The 22,065-nt window shown below is 38.1% G+C and overlaps 1 protein-coding gene across 1 annotated transcript in view; it reads right to left on the bottom strand.

The window, feature by feature from the left end:
* Positions 1-22,065, bottom strand: part of LOC126248535 (hemicentin-1-like) — an 838,517-nt gene that overhangs the window by 298,900 nt on the left and 517,552 nt on the right. The window contains exon 31 of the mRNA XM_049949594.1: positions 15,821-16,099. Coding sequence (XP_049805551.1) covers positions 15,821-16,099 — 279 coding nt within the window. The remainder of the gene's footprint in view (positions 1-15,820; positions 16,100-22,065) is intronic.

Genomic DNA, 22,065 nt, shown 5'->3' with positions numbered 1-22,065 from the left:
TTTGTGCAAATTAACAATAAAGCCATGGAGCCAGTTGACAAGTTTTGATATTTATGGCAGTTGATGGCAACAACTGGGTGATTAGGAAAATATGTAAACATACGAGAAACCTGGAGTTCCTATGACAAACTAAATACAGTTTTATAAACTAAGCTACAAATTTTAAATTACAACATTGAGACGTGGATTGTTATGTAAAACTCATTCAAAACTTGGTAGTACATCAGTGGGCAGCAGAGAGTTCCATTTTGGAGAGACAGCAAAACAAATTACTAAACTGAGGTGACATAGGATACCTCCTAATATCGTGTCAGACCTCTTTTTGCATGGCATAGTGCAGAAACTCAGCACGGCATGGACTCAACAAGTTGTTGGAAGTGCCCTGCAAAAGTGTTGCTGGTGAGGGATTTTGTGCATGAACTGACCTCTCATTTATGTCCTTATAAATGTTTGATGCGATTCATGATGGTTGATCATTCATCCAAACTGTCCACTATGTTCTTCAAACCAATTGTGAAACATTGTGGCCTAGCATAATGTCATTCATAAACAGGCAATGCTGTGCTGTTAGCAAAGGCAGCCGCATTGATTGTCTGCTGCCATAGCCCATCAATGTCTAATTTCACCACACTGTCCAAATGGATACATTCATTGTAAATGAAAATGGTCTCAGCTGGTTCAGTTGCACCAGAGGACCAAATCTGTTTCATGTAAAAACAGCTCCAACTACCATTCCATGTGCAAAGTCTGCTAATTTCTGCTGTGCAGCCATAATCACATCGGGAACATTTTCATATGAATCACCTGAGTACAACTCACAGCTCCACCAGTACTCTGCCCTTTTATACCTTGTGTACATGATACTATCACCATCTGTGTATGAACATATGACTATCTCATGACTTTTGTCACCTCAGTCTAGATCAGAGAGCAGACTGGAGACAAAGACATAATTATACCTGAAAACTACATTGAGGTGGGCAGAACCTGTCCTCATACAAAAAATGAAAGATGGGCGAAGAAATTTCTTTGTTACTTTCCAAGCATTGGAGAAAGACTGAGATAAAGACCTAATACAACATGTGTAATGTGTGTTAACCCTTTCCAATCCAATTTTCCTACTCATTGCATACTCCCCAATTTTTATGAAGACAAGGATCTACATGATTACAGGTCATTATGCTACTATTTTAAGGAAATAAAATGCAATATGATGCCAATTGACAACTTTATTTTCTTTTATACTAGTTTCTGAAACTAAATATGGTGTTTTTGTTTATGGTTGTTTATAAGTTTTTCTGTATGAAACTTCTTAAAATATTCTCCCAGGAGAAACCCACACTTCCTCTTGCATGTTTTACAGAAGAAAATTGGTTCTCTTTTTCCTTCTTGTGTCGGCTGCAAATCATGCAATCCTTGTTTAATTGTTTCGTTATGCATTATGAAATGCATCTTCCCATTTAGTCTTTCCATGTCAGACATTGATGGTTTTTGTCTCTTCTTTGAATCTGTATTTTGCACTTGGTTGACTAGCTGTCTGATTAGAGTTCTTTGGTAGGGAAGATCAGTCTGCTGCTGTTCTCCACACTCATGTTTGTCTATTGAGTAAGGAATATAATTCTTCACTACAGCAACTCCAATCAGCTAGAAGTATTTTCTCTACCACTCGTTTGATCATTTTGTAAAACCATACCAACCACACAAATCAGCCCTGTCCACTCCTCCCATAAACTTCATATATTCCAAAATAATGGTGACATTCAGGAACTGCACAGGCTCTTTTTGTTTATAACCTATGATCAACTGGGTTTGAGGACCAAAGAATGTACTCAAAATTGTCACTAACCTCTTGTCAGGGAAACAAAAATAGATGATTTTCATCTCATTATAATGGCACATATCTCATATTCAGCAAGTTTGGTACTCTTCAAATTGCATGGAAAGTTCTTCCTAGAAGGTATAACTGTAGATGTTAGATCAAATTTCATTTTGTGCAATTCCTGATCAAGTTGAGGATTTGTGTAGAACATACCAGTAAAGTTGTGATAGCCTGAACCACTTGCTCGAGTTAGCAATCCCTGTGCCAAATGAACCACTATTCAGCTTGCAAAAGGTAAATCAGAATCAATTACACTTTCTGTAGTTTTCTTTCCAAAATATGGAATGTGAAAAAAAACATAACCATTTCCAGAATCAAACAGACAGAAAACTCACAAACCCCACTTTGTAGGCATCTTTGGATTGTAGCACATGAACTGAACTGTTCCTTTGAATCCTACTGAGCCATCATCAATAGCCAAATTTCTTTTTGGTACATAAAGTTCTTTGCATTTACTGTTAATGTCCTCACTAATGTTCTTCACCTTGTTCCCTCTCATTCACTGATACCCCTGAGCGGTGACAGGTGGAACTAAATGCAGCACCCTATATATATATATATATATATATATATATATATATATATATATATATATATATACAATTGTGTGTATGTTTGTGTTTGTTTGTGTGTCTGTCGACCTATATATATATATATATATATATATATATATATATAGGGCAACATACAATTGTGTGTATGTTTGTGTTTGTTTGTGTGTCTGTCGACCTGCCAGCACTTTCATTTGGTAAGTCACATCATCTTTATATATATATATATATATATATATATATATATATATATATATAATTCTGCCTTCAAATTTAAGACCGTGTCCAAGAAAAGCTTTCACATCCTTTGATGACACATCTCTCCAAGAGTGCCATATTGAGTTTTTGTAAATGGAGTGACTTTCTGTATCTATTTGTAGCATTCACAATTTCACTAATCAGATTGTCAGTGAAGAAGAGTTGGAAATATTCAATTTCAGGTTTTGATTGAATGCCATGAGAAATGGTGAGACCTTGGGTGTGACAGAAAAAGAAAACTTCGTGAGATCATCATCACCATCATGATGAAGCTTTCAGCTATTTGCTACAGGTTGTATCTCTTCATCACTTTTAATTCCATAAGCAGATTCCAATTCACTAGAACATATACCATTGCACACGGTGGAAGTTTGTTCCTGATCAGTTTCAACAGTAAATCCTCCTTCTTCCTCAATGTCTTCAAGGAGCCATCTGGCAATATAATCACTTACACATTTTCTACTGGCCATTGCCCTACTAGATGCAAGTGAATATAACATGCTTTGAGTTGCCACATCTTTGTACTAAATGCTTTTATGTGCCTAGTGAATTCCAACTATGGGACAGATAGCAAAATAATGGATATGTGTCAGACATTGTCCAATCTAAGAGCCATAGCAGAAAATTGTAATGTTGGACATAGTCTGACAATGGATCTGAAAATCACAAATTTTTGTCAAAATTAAAGGTGTTCCCATGACTGTTGTTTAGTACAAGTGGAGCTTGTGTCAACACTTGTGTTCTTTGTAATAACTCTATACTCCCTGGGAGCTACAAATACTTCACTGCAAATAGTGATGAACCATGGGACAGGCTGGCCTGTGGTAGAAGCTTAGGCCTTAGTTCCATGCATACCAGAACTGATCTGTTCTAAAATAAGTGCCATGCTCCACAAGAAACACACCGTCAACATGATTGTGTGCACTACAATAGTCACAGTAATGGCAGAAGTCTGAGACAGAATTTGTTAATCTATAACAAGCCCTACTGAAGAATTTAGTACTCTAAAAAGGTCTGTGTATGGGTATGGAAAAAATTAAGCTCAATTTGGAAAAAAATCTGTCTGTTGTGACTGACAAACTAGAAAAGTATCAAGGCAAAATAACTTGTGTATATTTGGTGTAGCAGCAAATGAAATGGAAGAGACAGAACCCTGCTAATGCAGGTTGCAAGTGTATGTATGGAAGCAAGAGCAGTGGATAGTTTCAGGAGCAAGTGGGTTGGACACTGAGTATCAGCAATACAAAGCCTTGAATAATAACTGTAAAATTAATCTGATGCTAAAAGAAGGTTGAGATCTATAGCCAGAGGGAAAAAATTGCAAAGGCAGAGATTTGACACTCAAATGCAAGAATGTCATACCCAATTTCAACCTTCAGAATGTGTGGAGGCAGGATGGTGGAATATTCAGCAAGACTGCAGGTTGAAGAAGACTGTTGCAAATATGTCAAGACTGAATAATATAAAATCAAGATCTTTGCCTTGGTCTACTAGCAAAAAAAGTATAATATTCTTTCTTGTGCCTTCTACTGCTGGTGTTCCCACATTACTCTAAACTTGAGTTGTTAACCAATTTTATTTATTTTTAACAATGTTTTCATCTATGTCGGAAAGTAAAGCAATTTTGTGAAATATTACAAGTTCCTAATCGGGGCTAATTATTTAGTTTCTCTTGAGTGCTTTGGTAGTTAGGTTTTTTACTCTCTGCATATTAATCTAATTTATTAGACACAGCTCTTGAATTTTTGTCATGGTCTACAGTAGAATTGTGCAGCACGTGATGATAGTCCATTTATCTGCATAGTTTAGTTTTCTATGGTCTTTATTATGGACAGTGATTGCGATTATTGTGTGCAGATGCGAGCCAAGTTGGTGACATTTTGCTCTCAGCTTCAAGTTGTGATGGCTTTGGTTGCACAGCTTGAGGCTGCAGTGGATGGGCACCACTGATATGGACCAGCCGTGGGGATCCAACAGATGTCCAGCATGTCTGAGTCGTCTGATCGGCCCTCACCAGTGGCCAGCCCAGTTACTGCTCGCACTGAGGTTGACCCCTCACCTGTGGTCGAGTGGGAGATCAACCAGGGCATAGCAGGTGGTGAAAGAGTTCCCTGGCAGCAGCACGTAAGTCCTCCCCAGTTTGTCTGACAAACAGGTTCAAAGTGCTGTCTGTGGCTGACACTGTCACTGAGCCAGATGCTGTTGCCTGTCCTATTTCAGAGGAAACCTCTCAGCCTGCAAGATCTGGACAATCACAGAGAGTGGGATTATTGACAGTTGTCAGCTTCAATGTTAGGTACATTATGGGGGCCCTTAGGGACATGGCTGCCAAGAAGGGAAAGAAAACCAATGTGCTCTCCATGTGCATACCGGGTGAAGTTATTCCTAATGTGGAACAGTTCCTCCCAGATGCCAACTGCAGGTGGTAACTCATGTTGGCACCAATGATGTGTGTCACTTTGGATCAGAAGAGATTCGCTCTGCTTTCGAGCAGCTAACAGAAGTGGTAAAGGCTGCCAGTCTTGCTTGCAATATGAAAGCAGAGATGACCATTGCAGCATAGTTGACAGGACTGTCTGTGGACCTCTGGTACAAAGCCGAGTGGAGGGTCTGAATCAGAAGCTCATACAGTTCTGCAACCATGCACTGAAAGCTGGCTAAAGACAGAGATAAGGTCAGCTGAAATTTTTGTGAAGAACCTAATGGTGTTCCGAAAGGATAGGCTAAAGACAGTAGGCTTGACTTCCGGAAGGCATTCGATACAGTTCCGCACTGTCACCTGATAAACAAAGTAAGAGCCTACAGAATATCAGACCAGCTGTGTGGCTGGATTGAAGAGTTTTTAGCAAACAGAACACAGCATGTTGTTCTCAATGGAGAGACGTCTACAGACATTAAAGTGACCTCTGGCATGCCACAGGGGAGAGTTGTGGGACCATTGCTTTTCACAATATATATAAATGACCTAGTAGATAGTGTTGGAAGTTCCATGTGGCTTTTCGTGGATGATGCTGAAGTATACAAAGAAGTTGCAGCATTAGAAAATTGCAGCAAAATGCAGGAAGATCTGCAGCGGATAGGCACTTGGTGCAAGGAGTGGCAACTGACCCTTCACATAGACAAATGTAATGTATTGCGAATTTATAGAAAGAAGGATCCTTTATTGTATGATTATATGATAGCAGAACAAACACTGGTAGCAGTTACTTCTGTAAAATATCTGGGAGTACGTGTACAGAATGATTTCAAGTGGAATGATAATATAAAATTAATTGTTGGTAAGGCAGTTGCCAGGTTGAGATTCATTGGGAGAGTCCTTAGAAAGCGTAGTCCATCAACAAAGCAGGTGGCTTACAAAACACTTGTTTGATTTATACTTGAGTACTGCTAATCAGTGTGGGATCCATACCAGGTCGGGTTGACAGAAGAGATGGAGAAGATCCAAAGAAGAGTGATGCGTTTTGTCACAGGGTTATTTGGTAAGCGTGATAGCATTACTGAGATGTTTAGCAAACTCAAGTGGCAGACTCTGCAAGAGAGGCGCTCTGCATCGTGGTGTAGCTTGCTGTCCAGGTTTCAAGAAGGTGCATTTCTGGATGAGGTATTGAATATATTGCTTCCCCCTACTTATACCTCCCAAGGAGATAATGAATGTAAAATTAGAGAGATTTGAGCACATATGGAGGCTTTCCAGCAGTTGTTTTTCCCATGAACCATATGCGACTGGAACAGGAAAGGGAGGTAATGCAGTGGCATGTAAAGTGCCCTCCGCCACACACCGCTGGGTGGCTTGAGCAGTATAAATGTAGATGTAAATGTAGATGTAGGCAGTGGCATGTATGTTGCTGTTAGAAGTAGTTTACCTTGTTGCAAAATTGAAGTAGATAGTTCCTTTGAGTTATTATGAACAGAAGTCATTGTTGGCAACCGGAATAAAATAATAATTGGATCCTTTTACCGACCTCCCAATTCAGATGATACAGTTGCTGAAAGGTTCAAAGTAAACTTGAGTTTGTTTTCAAACTTGTAGCCGACTCATACAGTTATAGTTGGTGGTGACTTTAATTTACCCTCGATATGTTAGCAGAAATACATGTTTCATTCCAGAGGTATGCATAAAACATCATCCAAAATTTTGCTAAATGCATTCTCTGAAAATTATTTCCCGCAGTTAGTTCATGAGCCCATGCAAATAGAAAACGGTTGTGAAAGCCCACTTGACCTCTTAGCAACAAATAATCGTGAGTTAATAATGAGCATCAGAATGGATACAGGGATTAGTGAACACAGGGTTGTCGTAGCGAGACTGAATCCTCCAAAGCTATACAAAAAATATACCTATTCAAAAAAGAAGAAAAAAATTTATTTGATGCCTTCCTGAGGGACAATCATCACTCCTTCCAAATTAATAATATAAGTGCAGACCAGATGTGGCTTGAATTCAAAGAAACAGTACCAGCAGCAATTGAGGGATTTTTACCAAATAAATTAACAAATGACGGAGCTGATCCTCCCTGGTACACAAAATGGGTCAGAACACTGTTGCAGAAACAATGAAAAAAAAAAAAAAATTCAAACAGACGCAAAATCCCCAAGATTGGTGATTTTTTTACAAAAGCTCAAAATTTAGCGCAGACTTCAATGTGAGATGCTTATAACAGTTTCCACAACAAAACTTTGTCTTGAAACCCAGCAGATAACCCAAAGAGATTCTGGTGGTATATGAGATATGTTAGCGGCAAGAAACTATCAATGCCTTCTCTGCATGATAGCAATGGAGATACTATCAAAGACAGTGCTGCCAAAGCAGAGTTATGAAACACAGCTTTCTGAAATGCCTTCACAAAAGAAGATGAAGTAAATATTCCAGAATTCGAATGAGGAACAGCTGCCAATATGAGTAACGTTGAAGTAAGTATCCTCAGAGTAGTGTAACAACTTAAATCAATTAATAAAAGCAAGTCTTCTGGTCCAGACTGCATACGAAGTAGGTTCCTTTCAGAGTACACTGATGCATTAGCTCCATATTTAACAATCATATACAATCATTCACTCAAGGAAAGATCTGTGCCCAAAGACTGGAAAGTTACACAGGCCACACCAATATTTAAGGAAGGTAGTAAGAGTAATCCACTTAATTACAGGCCCATATCATTAACGTCAATATGCAGCAGGATTCTGGAACATATGTCGCGTTCAAACATTATGAATTACATTGAAGAAAACAGTCTATTGACACTCAGTCAACATGGATTTGGAAAACATCACTCTTGTGAAACACAACTAGCCCTTTATTCACATGAAGTGTTGAGTGCTATTGACAAGTGATTTCAGATCGTTTCCATACTTCTGGATTTCTGGAATGCTTTTGACACTGTACCACACAAGCAGCTTGTAGTGAAATTGCATGGTTATTTATTTATTTGTCCATATAAGTCTCTTTTTAAGTACATATATTGTACACAGGATATTGGACAGAAAACCTTTTTAGCTATTGGATTTTCAAATGTCAAACATAAATTTTATAAATTTTTATGACAAATTGGATCTATACAGATAATAATTACAAATTTTTTGAAATACTGTATATTTATAACTTATTTCTACAGTTAAAGATACAAATTACATTTTTCCTAGCATAAGATACTGTGAGATTGAATAGTAGCAGTTTTTCAGAAGGTAGGATGTCACAGACTTTTTAAAGCTTTGTAGTTCAGTAAGAGATTTTATATGTCTTGGTAATCTGTTGTAAAGTTTTGTTCCTGCATGATATATACCTTTTTGGCATAATGTGGTGTTACAATGATTGACATGTATGTCACTGTCTGACCTGGTACTGTAATCATGGACACTTTTGTTTTGAGGAAAAAGGTTTTCTTTTCTCAGAATGCTTTTTTTGACATGCGTGACTGAGTATATAAATGCAGGGAAGGGGTAGGATCTTTAGATCTTTAAAGAAAGGTTTGCATGATTTTCTGCTGCTCACTGGTTATGGAATATCATCTCAGTTATGTGACTGGATTTGTGACTTCCTATCAGAGAGGTCACAGTTTGTAGTAATTGATGGAAAGTCATCAAGTAAAACAGAAGTGATTTTTGGTGTTCACCAAGATAGTGTTATAGGCCCTTTGCTGTTCCTCATCTATGTAAATGAACTGGGAGACAATCTGAGCAGCTGTCTTAGGTTGTTTGCAGATGATGCTGTAATTTATTGACTAATAAAGTCATCAGAAGAGCAAATCAAATTGAAAAAAGATTTACAAAATATATCTGAATGGCGCGAAAATTGGCAGTTCATCCTAAATAATGAAAAGTGTGAGGTCATCCACATGAGTGCTGAGGAATTCATTACACTTCAGTTACATGATAAATCAGTCAAATCTAAAGGCTGTAAATTCAAGTAAATACCTAGGAATTACAATTACAAATAACTTCAATTGTTAGGAACACATAGAAAATGTTGTGGGGAAGGATAACCAAAGACTGCCCTTTTCTGGCAGAACACGTAGTAGATGCAACAGATCTACTAAGAAGACTGCCGACACTACACTTGTCCATTCTCTATTAGAATACTGCTGCATGGTGTGGGATCCTTAGCAGATAGGACTGACAGAGTACATTGAAAGAGTACAAAGAAGGGCAGCACATTTTGTATTATTGCAAAATATGGGAGAAAATGGCACTGAAATGATACAGGATTTGGGCTGGACATCATTAAAAGAAAGGTGTTTTCGTTGCAATGGAATCTTCTCACAAAATTCGAATCACCAACTTTCTTCTCCAAATGTGAAAATATTTTATTGACACTGACCTACATAGGGAGGAATGATCACCACGAAAAAATAAGGGAAATAAGAGCTTGTACAGAAAGATATAGTTGTTCGTTCTTTCTGCGTGCTATACAAGATTGGAATAATAGAAAATTGTGAAGGTGGTTCGATGAACCCTCTGCCAGACACTTAAATGTGATTTGCAGAGTATCCATGTAGATGTAGATGTAGATCTGAAGCTATATTCACATTTTATGAGTTCTCCTCACTGAGAATGATGTACTTGATTTATTTTTATTGGGACTTCTTCAGTCCTGTGACAAAAATAATCCAATATGTTTATATTACGTTCAACAGATATCAGTAAAGAATTGTAATGGATGCCTTCTTGAATTCAAACTACATGGTATCGAATTCAGCACCACTGTTACTGTGTTAGTGCCACTATCACATTAGTGTCGCTATCTGTCACATTATTGCCACTATTACACCATTTTCACACAATTGCTGGTTGTAGGATTCATTTGATAGCTACAGAAGAAAATTTTGGGCTCCAAAATAGTCACAATATGTTTAGTATATCTGAACACACGGTAATGCTAATGGCTCTAGAAAAATTTATTTGAATGATTAAAAGATTTTCCCCTATACAAAATCACTTAAGAAGCTGATTAAGAAGCACTTATAAATTGTTTGAGTAGGACACGGGTGTCACATCGGATAATGCAGATGTGCTGTTTGTGACTTTTCATGCATAATAACTACTTCAATGGTTCATGGGCATTGAATCAGATAATGTTATCACTGACTTTTTTCACAGAAACCACTGAAACTGCAAACAAGGCATATGTACTCCATTCAGCTTAAAATGTCATATTGTTTTAATTTAGCCTTGTTAGAGTATTTTCCAGTTTATCATAATCACTTTGTCAGAAATATATGGTCTGATATCCTATATTTGAAAAACAACTTTTGTTACACTTCTCATATATTCTTAATGGCACAGGCGTATGCGAGAGGGCTCAGAATTGAATAGAGGCCAACTTACAGCAATATTCTGGCACAACATCGCACCACAGCACCTGCTGTTTACCACCACTTACCTCTCAGCCAGTGCCTGGCTACTTACCAAAACCAGGGACACTTCAGCACATAGAATATGTGACACTTGCAGCAGCAACACCACAATAGACTGATTTTGTGTGTATAAACATTGGCCATCCATCTGGGCAGGTCACTGAATTGTGAGTCACTGATTCGGTGCCTGCCATAGTGTCAGTTTCCACAGTGAAGTAGCTCTGCCCCTGTCATCTTGATAGGACCATCTTCCAGGACTTCCGTCTGCCGCTCGATGGGCTGAGGATCGAACTGAGGCCTTCCCAGTCACCGAGCTACTAGAGTGCACTGCCAGCATCAGTGATTCCCAGTAAGACACCTCATACTTGGCAGCCTGTGTCATCTGCCACATGAGCCCAACTTCATTCAACTGCCAGCTGGGGATGTTAACTACCCAAGGTCACGTCACACCTGGATTGCATTGAGAATAGCAGCTGCTGGTGACCCAGTACAACCCTTTGCCATTAGGTCTGTGTGTCAAGGCCCACCATCTAGAGCCACCAGATGTGGGCTTCAGCTTATCATATGAACTATGACTGACTGACCCTAACACACCATCCTCCACCAGAGCACAAAAACACACTCAAAATTTTTACAAAGATATCCATGGAATTTAAGCTTCCTTTATCACATTCATTTGAGTAGTTATTCATAGTTACAGTACAATTCTTCTCTTTCTCTTAGTCTGTGCTAGACATGTTTAATCTTTGGATCCATTACTTTGTGAAACTTACTTATCTTAGGCTTGCCTTTTCCCAGTAGCGGCTAGTGGGTATACATTCTGGTTGTTCACAAATTTTTAGATTCAGATAAATATGAGAGTATGAAATTAAGAGCATCTGCTGTATAACAGTTATGCTTATTGTAGTGGACTGACAAGGCAGCCAGTCCACAGTGACGGGTAACCGAAAGGCACACGTACGCACACGCCGACTGGCGTTAAGTCTGAAACAGGATACGTGATGAAAGCTATAAAGAAAAGAACGGAGCTTCTCGTATACTTAACTTTAATTCATTGTGGTACATTTCTCTTGATAATACAAGTGAGACTCTCTCCAGATATGGTTAATGGCGCCTTGCTAGGTCGTAGCCATGGACTTAGCTGAAGGCTATTCTAACTGTCTCTCGGCAAATGAGAGAAAGGCTTCGTACATGTAGTCGCTAGCAATGTCGTCCGTACAACAGGGCGAGTGCTCGTACGTCTCTCTAGACCTGCCGTGTGGTGGCGCTCGGTCTGCGATCACACAGTGGCGACACGCGGGTCCGACATGTACTAATGGACCGCGGCCGATTTAAAGCTACCACCTAGCAAGTGTGGTGTCTAGCGGTGACACCACACTTATCAATATATTTATACAACTGCAGTGACTGCCAGTAATAATAATAATAATAATATGCATAACTTTTCTAAGAAAAGGAAAATTGTTTTTGTGGAATTTTGTTGTGTTGTACATAATTAAGTACAGTTTAAGGAGAGAACAAAATAATGTTTAAGCTTTCGTTACTCTCCATTTCACATTTAGCGTAAGTGGGAGTTTACGTGCATTTATATATATATTTTTTTTTTGGACAAAGGCACAAGATCTGTATCAAATGTATTAGTTAATTAGTTAACTTCTGTGCTGAGAATCAGACATTCTTATGTTGCACCCACACAACAACTTATGGTTATTATACACTTCTTTATTAAGTTTTTGCTTTTAGTCATACTTATTTGGTTTCATCATGTTAACAACCAACAGGTCTGGTCTGGCAGGCCCTAATTCCCTTGCAGCAAACTTTTCCTAGTAATTTTCTTTTCTGTTAGCACTTAAAACAGATTCAACAGAGTTCATACTGACACTGCACACGAAAGTTGATTCTTGCATAGGAAACAAGCAACTATAATCACAAACTGCCGTTTGTGGAATTGATAAAATTCAAGTAGTACTGTCAACTAACATGGTCACTTGACTAGAATACAAATGAGCCACTGAAAACCATGAGGACCAAAATCAAACTGCCTTCAAGCCCATATTTAAATGAATACCAGAGAAACCAGTCAGACAGATTTTGGTGAATGTTCATATATACAGTGTGAATAAACCTGACCCATCATAAGATCGACATATGTCAGAAGCATGAATAATTGGCACAGTTTCACAATTGATGAGGATGTGTTTTATTGTTCTCAGTGCCTCAAATAGATTACTTCATGATAAACGTAAATATATGGCATCTCATTCACAATGCCACAAAATAGGTTTTTCTGTCAGTATAACTATAACATATACTGAAGTCCAGTCTACTATTACCGTATAGTGAGTGAATTGGCATACACACATTAAAAAAAATTATGCATCACCCCGGTTACCAGAACTCCTGAAGATAGACGTTGACTGTGGATATTGTATCACAGAAACATTACCTTGACTGTTCAGAGATGTCACTAAACCCACCCAAAGATGTAAACAACCATGTGTGAGCAGTGCCTATTAGACAGTAGGGGGTCTGACAGCCGATCAATTCCCGCCATTCCACCAGGAAAGAGGTACGCGACTCATGTCGTTTGTAGTTCAACCATGCCTAGACGGTCAATACTGGCATTTGATCATGTCCATATTGTTACTCTGTGCCAGGAAGGGCTCTCAACAAGGGAAGTGTCCAGGTGTCTCAGAGTGAACCAAAGCAATGTTGTTTGAACATGCAGGAGATACAGAGAGACAGGAACTGTCGATGACATGCATCGCTCAGACCACTCAAGGGCTACTACTGCAGTGGATGACCACTACCTATGGATTATGGCTCGGAGGAACCCTGAAAGCAATGCCACCATGTTGAATAATGCTTTTTGTGCAGTCACAGGGCGTCATGTTACAACTCAAACCGTGCGCAATAGGCTGCTTAATGCGCGACTTCACTCCCAACGTCCATGTTGAGGTCTGTCTTTGCAGCCACAACACCATGCAGTGCGGTGCAGATGGGCCCAACAACATGCCGAATGGACCGCTCAGGATTGGCATCACGTTCTCTTCACTGATGAGTGGCGCATATGCCTTCAACCAGACAATTATCGGAGATGAGTTTGGAGGCAACCCAGTCAGGTTTCATGCCTTAGACACACTGTCCAGTGAGTGCAGCACGGTGAAGATTCACTGATGTTTTGGGGCAGCATTATGTTGGGCCGATGTATGCCACTGGTGGTCATGGAAGACTCCGTAATGGCTGTACGATATGTGAATGCCACCTTCTGACTAATAGTGCAACCATATCAGCAGCATATTGGTGAGGCATTCGTCTACATGGACAACAATTCGAACCCCTATCATGCACATCTTGTGGATGACTTCCTTCAGGAAATGACATCGCTTGACTAGAGTGGCCAGCATGTTCTCCTGACATGAACCCTACTGAACATACCTGTGATAGATTGAAAAGGGCAGTTTATGGATGATGTGGCTCACCAACCACTCTGAATGATCTATGCCAAATCGCTGTTCAGGAATGGAACAATCTGGACCAACAGTGCCTTGATGAACTTGTGGATACTATGCCATGATGAGTACAGGCATGCATCAATGCACAAGGACATGCTACTGGGTATTAGAGGTACCAGTGTGTACAGCAATCTGGACCACCACCTCTGAAGGTCTCAATGTATGGTAGTAAAATGTGCAATGTGTGGTTTTCATGAGCAACAAAAGGGCGAAAATGGTGTTTATGTTGATCGCTATTCCAGTTTTCTGTAAAGGTTCCAGAAGTCTCAGAACTGAGGTGATGTAAAACTTTTTTTGATGTGTGTAGTCTGCAAAACTGTGCTACTACCTAGTGGCATTGATGTAAACTTGCAGTTTACTGGCAAATACTAGCTGTGCATACCATGAACAGTGCACATTTTTTGTCTAATCCCTATGGATTTGACCCATAAGGCAATTACATCACGCCAGTTGCACATGTGCAAAAGCTCCTTAAAATGTGCACAACTGAAGGTGTGCATTTGACCCTGATACCAGGTTTCATGAAGTCTAGATGAGTAGCAATGTAGCATAGTGCAATAGATTTAATGGTATGTATTTCAGATTACTACATCTACATTAAGTTTAACAGTGTTCAAAGAAAAATAATTAACAAATCCACAAGTTGTCGAAATGTAGGGTGTTCACATGATCATAGACAACAGCCACCATTGCCTTTTCCTTTATGAGGGAGGCTTGGAGTTTGTTTTAATAACTGTAATGTCCATGTTTATCACATCTGGATATAGACTGTTATGTGTAAAAAAAACTGTATATTGATGAAAAGAGGCAATGATTCTGTCTATTCTGTTACAATTGCACTATTGTTCAATAGTTTTCAGCTGCACAATCTCTCAAACATATTTAAAGTCATTGGTTCACTCCAGTACTAGTAAAATATACTCTTGTGTTGCTTGGTGCACCCAAAGACTGAGTAAGACAAAAAATAAAAGAAATACAGTTTTCTATTAAATAACTGCAATATGACAAATAAAATATTCATCTTTAAATGACATTTTAGGACATACACTCAATGAATGTTTCATTTCTATACAGTACACATTTATCCACTTGTGAGGCCAACAGTTCAAATCTGCAGCTGACCATCCAGATTGAGGCTTTCCATGAGTTTCCTACATAATTTAAGGCAAATTCCAGAAAGGTTCCTCTGAGAGGGCATGACTGATTTCATTCCCCATTCTTAACCAACCTAAGCATGTGCTCTGTCTCTAATGACATCACAGTTGATGTGATTTTAAACCCCAATCTTCCTTTCTTAAGATAAATTTAGATACAACAACAGATGTCAGATTCACAGTCAACAAAATAAATTGCTTTAATCACCACTGAAAGACTGAAATGGTTATTTGGTTCAGAATTCACATAGGATGAAATCAGAGACAATTAATTGTGATGTTTCTAGTGTGATATCCTTCATCCTCTAGTACATATGAATAATGGAAACCTCAGATAGGGACACACTTTGATAGGGAGGTGCAAGTATCCTCCCTATAGAGTGTAACACAAAGTAAAATTTGTCAATGAGCTGTAAACTACATTATAAAATTAAGTTGAAGTGTAATTAGGAAAGCTGTCGAAATCAATTAACAAATTTCCTAATTGGCTCCATATCCATTATGGAGATGATGTCATTCCGTGTAACACCAGACAAATTTCCATATGTACTTTTGATATAGACCAATCTGAAGACAGAAAAACAAATATTTTCAGTTTTAAGAGAGTATTACGTACCTGTGGCCTCGGATGACCTGATACGGGGCACTCGAGTTTGATGTCTGAGGAAGCAACAACAGTGTATTGCATCTGTTGCACTTGGTTTTCTGATGCTGGGAACTGTGGTTTCCTCAGTATGTCTACAGTGAATGTCGCTGTTGTGCGGCCGACAATATTATATGCTAAACAAGAGTAAGTTCCTCTGTCTGACAGAGCTACCTCTTGAAGTTCCAAGGATCGTCCTAAATCACGCAGTGAGTAGTGATCTTCATCTGAGAAGTCAATTATGTGGCCATCCTGCAAAAATAATCCAAAGAATAAGTGAAACAGCTGTCTCTCTCTCTCTCTTTCTCTACTCTTTATTACAAGTGGATTTGTAATGTCACATGTTGTTGTTAATGCCTTACATACTAGGTGTCTCTTCTAAGCATGATCAGGCAGATTTTTTTTCTGGTGTTTTGTTAGATCTTTGCAATTTTGTTTTTGAAATGTGCAAATGGAATGAGACTAAACAAATACCCTCATCATGTTTCATGTTATGGGTGGAGTCAGTGGAAAATGTTAGTTTGTTTCTTGTTGTGCATAAATTGTTGTTTAAACCTGAGTTTTAAATAATCATTACATAAAGCAGTCCCAAATTAGTCTAGTGTGATGATCCATTTTACAATGCTGTTGTTCCACACACAATATATATATATATATATATATATATATATATATATATATATATATATATATATATATATATATATATATAAAAGAAAACAAAGATGATGTGACTTACCAAATGAAAGTGCTGGCAGGTCGACAGACACACAAACAAACACAAACATACACACAAAATTCAAGCTTTCCCAACAAACTGTTGCCTCATCAGGAAAGAGGGAAGGAGAGGGAAAAACGAAAGGATGTGGGTTTTAAGGGAGAGTTTAAGGAGTCATTCCAATCCCGGGAGTGGAAAGACTTACCTTAGTGGGAAAAAAGGACGGGTATACACTCGCACACACACACATATCCATCCACACATATACAGACACAAGCAGACATATTTAAAGTCTTTAAATATGTCTGCTTGTGTCTGTATATGTGTGGATGGATATGTGTGTGAGTGTATACCCGTCCTTTTTCCCCCTAAGGTAAGTCTTTCCACTCCCGGGATTGGAAAGACTCCTTATACTCTCCCTTAAAACCCACATCCTTTCGTCTTTCCCTCTCCTTCCCTCTTTCCTGATGAGACAACAGTTTGTTGCGAAAGCTTGAATTTTGTGTGTATGTTTGTGTTTGTTTGTGTGTCTGTCGACCTGCCAGCACTTTCATTTGGTAAGTCACATCATCTTTGTTTTTAGATATATTTTTCCTACGTGGAATGTTTCAAAATTACACCAAATTCCAATGATTGCAACACACATCATAAAAATACTGCACTGATATCACTATGAAATATTTTATGTGGGTTACCAGTAACCCCAGCAAACACACAGTGATTGACATAGACATTAAGATTACAGTCATCAAGATCGGGTCATGTCCTCAATACAGGATTTACAGTGTCTAAGATGAATCATGTTCAAGAGCACACAATAGCTATGAGATAGAATTCAGATACTACTTTTTCATTGTATTTGTGGACCATAGAACAATCTCTTCATGGATGAATGATACTGTTTTCAAAATATGTAATAACTCATGTTGAGATTGATGATCTTACAATGGCAGACACAGTTTTATGAATATCATCTCAGTTATGAATAATAACACTTTTTACTCTCGTGTAACCAAATTATAAGTGAAATCATACTTGATACAAAGATCACTGATGATGATTTCAAATAAAGTGACAAATTTGCTAAAATAAAAACTTATTAAAGTTACAAAAGGCACAATGACCAAGATTTTATTTGTGTATGCTAATCGTGTACAAGAAAAACCACTCAAAATTTTTCGTTGATGTTAGTGAAAATGATGCATGTTACAGGATTAGATTCACAGGATGAACCATGAATGGTTGGTGACAATAGCTCACCTCAGATGGAAAAATCAATTTATTTTTTTGATTTGAGCTTATACAGTGAAGAAAGTTATTCAGTATTTCATCAGAGGTTAAGTACTGAAAGACATCTGCTCTCAGGACTTGGTGACTACATTTGAGAACCTGCCACAGCCCCAACATGCTGAAGCTGGATGGGACCAGTTTGTTTTGTGAGAATGCTTACCCCCATCCTCACTCCTACTGTTACAGAACCCTAATGTATGAAAGATTATGTGCTAAACTCATGCTGTTATAAAGAAAAATTTCTGTGATAAATGGAAGCAGCCTCTATGTGGATGCATGGGAATGCTACTTAATACATTAATTTTTATTTCTTATATTATTTTGAATTTTTTGTTAGTAGCATCAAAAACAGTAGCCTATTATATTTCAAGACAGAGCTAATGGCCAGAACTTACATTCAGGTGGTGAAGTGTTTAGTACTGTCACCGGAGATATACAAAAATAAAAGTGACGACACTATCCTAGCTTTCTGAACTATTAGTTCTTTCCTCTGGGAAGAGAGAGGGATTGGTTTGGGAAAATTAAAAATTAAGAAGAGGTCACTTAAACCCCAATATGAGAGGGATCCACCCTCAGTAACAACAAGAGCAGCAATGATCAAGAGAGATGCAGCTGAGGTGGATTATGTCACACAAGAAGGCTATGAATGTAAAACTGCACACTAAAATGTAACTAGACCTTGGAACTGGTGGAGTCACACACACATTATCACTATGAATAGTTCACAACTAATTTGCATGGAAACATCTTGTAAGTTTCTTGTTCGGATAGTAAAGTTATGCTGTGTGTTTTGAGGTAGTCCTAAATGCCCTAATAATTGCAAAAGGGGCACCCTGGCCTTTTTTATTTTACTCATCTACTTCTCTATACCATCCCGCTATTAAGCCACACTAAAATGATCATGGTTAACTGAAATGCTAACCTCTGCAAAGACAGACAAATAGATATGAATGCAAGATAGAGGTTGTATTGGGGCTAGACCAGATTCAAGGGATTAAGGGAAGTATGTTTCCCCAGTGTGAGACCCTCATGATATGTGACGGTGCTCTCATCTGTTTTAAGGGAATGATATTACTTCACTGAGATTCAGAAACATTTTCAACATTCTGTTGCTGTTTTCAGATCTACTCAGACAGACATTAATTCACAAATTGCAAGCTCACTCATCTGCTGCATAATGGATTCTTTACTTGGCAGTTGAAAACCAGTAGCCAGGTTTACAGAAATGTCACCAAAGGTGGAAGCAAGAAGCTTTAGAGAGGTGGAGTAGATGGAAGCAGGCAAGGTATACTTCTGCAAGAAGCTACTACTGAGCACTGCTGACACAGCAGGAATTGCTCCCAGGCCTCGCAGTGGGACAAGTTACCACATATCTAACTCTGATGACTTCTACCAAGCCTGTAAGTTAAGAATGGCAACTTGGCTTAGACCACAGCCTAGTGCCCATAAAATTAATGTCATCAAGGATATAAATACTGGCTGTGAAAGTGAGCACCATATAATCGGTATGCACTTTGCCATCAAATTTAAATTTTAAGTTGATTTGAAATTAATTATACACTCTCCATTGTTGGCTTATGAAAATTCATATTTTAACAAAATAAAAAGTAACTATAAAATAAACTTACATGAAACATCATGCAATCATATGGAAACAGCACTATTGACCTCAAAACAATGGTGTTTATGTGCAGTCTGTGTGAGTAGTTATTAGGACCTCCACAAAACTGGAAATATGGTGGAGGAGGTAGTTGTACAAATTTGACAAACTGTATTTAACAAATTATCCGATATTGCTCAATAGTCAATCAAACTGTGTAATCATAGAAACAAGCAATCAAACAATGGAAAATCCAGCATGGAATTTAACAATGTAATGAATGGGATAGCTGCTACTCACCATATAACAGAGATGCTGAGTCGCAGAAAGGCACAACAAAAAGATTGCTAGAAAGTTAGCTTTTGGCCATCAAAGCTTTTGTCCAAAAGAAGACAACAAACATAAACATGCACACTCATGCAAACACAACTCACACATACATGACCACATTCACTAGTGGCTGGAGCCAGACTCAAACACACAATCAAAGTTATATTGGCTGATGGAAGTGGCTAGACATTCCGGAACCATATACCTGTTAATACCACTGCATTGTACTCAATCACAGTTGTTAGTAGACTTCTGAAGCCTACTAAAAATTTTATTTCAGAAAAGGAAATTTCTCTGTATATGGTAACACTTGCTTATTTTATTAATTACTGTACTGAGTAACACAAAGCTAAGAAGAGATGATTCCCACACCTACAATACTGAATATCTTTGTATTTTTTCCCTCATTCACCTCCAACAGTTATCCAACATAACAACTAATAAAATTCATGAGACAAGCAACACTCAGAGTAATTTGGAATTTGTTATCCATGAATGGATTGAAAATGAAATTAGCTTTGTGTACTAAGTCATATTCAGTCTCAGACCAGGTACTACTTCATGTAAGAGTTTGTGATAACAATTACATGTTACTAATTTTCTTATACATGTCTTGACAACCTGAAAGGTATAATTTATAAAATATTATCCCTACATTTGCTTTAGTCACTTACTTTGCTTATAAAAATGGAAATAAAATGTCATACAGTAACTGTTTGTTATTTTTGTGCTATTTGACTTAGGCTCCAATCATAAATCACCTCTGGAGACTGGACACAGCAGGCTGTACTTAGAGGTGGAATATGTTCAAATATGCTAGAAAAAGAGATCGGCTATAGTATTGTGTTATTCCTGCTGGTAGTGTAGTTGGGACTTCACAACACTGTGATAAATGTTTGAATGTTGTGTCTTATCTACTGATTTCGAAATGTGGCAATAAATCATCCAGCTAACTTGATTTGATATGAATTTGTCACCTTAATGCAATATTCTAAATAATTCTCACATAAAAAGTGTCACTGACTTACAAAATTTAGTTTTTGGACTCTATGGCTTTCCAAAGCATCTTCTACAATGCCTGTTACCTTTCATGACATGAGTTTTCTGTGTTAGTCAAGGGGTGTGATAAAAGTGTTTAGATCAGTAGCATCTGATTAGCTTTGTGGTACAGTACTTGTCTCCTTTGTCAAAGACTACTTTTGTTTAAATCTCACTGACAAATTAATACTTTTTAAGTCAGTTGCAAGGGCTGTGATGACACACAACAACAAAGCCATTAAAAAACCCATGCAATCATATTATTACTCTAGTTTAGTCTGAATAATGAGTTTTTAATATTTATCAACCTCCAGTTAGATCAAGACAAAACTCATTATTAATAAATTATTACCATCATTACTTCTTATGTTGCCAGTTTTATCATAACCCTCTATGATTTATCAAACAAAGTCATAAAGCCTATTTGAGACAGTGATTGTATTTTATACTTTATTAACAACTGTCCATCTTTATTACACTTCATTATATATTTAAACACAAATGGAGGGAATTAAAAGGTCTTGCAACTAAGATCTTCAGAAAAAGACTGTCTCAAAGTGAAGTGGGTAATCACATCCCTTCTACCTCTAAGACAGGGAACAAGAGCACAAAGGAGGAGGCTAATACTCCCACTTCCCAGTACAAATCAATCCAGAAAAAGCTGAGGCAAGAAATAGGAAAACAGACCTATAGTGTGGCTATCTCAGTTTTCAGGATGGTAGTCATCCAATAGAGCTATCCACTGGTCAACATAGCCTCACAGCAAATAGAACTTGTTCAGATGGCTCTCTTCAAGAAGTCTGAAACTCAGAAGGGTCTATCTGGAACATGGTGCTAATATCTTTGTCAGTGAGGGGATGGTAATGATGCATTGGCTTAAGGAGGCAGTGTTCAAGATATCTCTGTGGGATAAGCTGAAGCTGTTGGTCAGGACAGCAGCTGAGCACTTCAAGACCACAAAATATCTATGTAGGTACTGGTATTTGTTAAGGATATTTCTCCAAAGACTCTGTTTGAGAAAGTATGGGCACAGAACCAGAAGGTCTCAAAAGAGGACTGGAGGGTAATTAATCAAAAGGTTGTATCAAATGTTCAGACCCTTGTGTTGGAAATCGGCAAAAAACCCCTGACAGCAATGCTGATAACAGAACCTAAAATTGCACTTAAGGATCTTGTAGGTTGCTGTTGGGATAATCAAAAACATCAAAAGCAACAGTGGCAACAAGATGGAGGCTGAAAACA

The sequence above is a fragment of the Schistocerca nitens genome, chromosome 3 (genome assembly GCF_023898315.1).
Source record: "Schistocerca nitens isolate TAMUIC-IGC-003100 chromosome 3, iqSchNite1.1, whole genome shotgun sequence".
NCBI lineage: Eukaryota > Metazoa > Arthropoda > Insecta > Orthoptera > Acrididae > Schistocerca > Schistocerca nitens.
The sequence above is the reverse complement of the archived record's forward strand: the minus strand, read 5'-3'. Positions and strand labels throughout refer to the sequence as shown.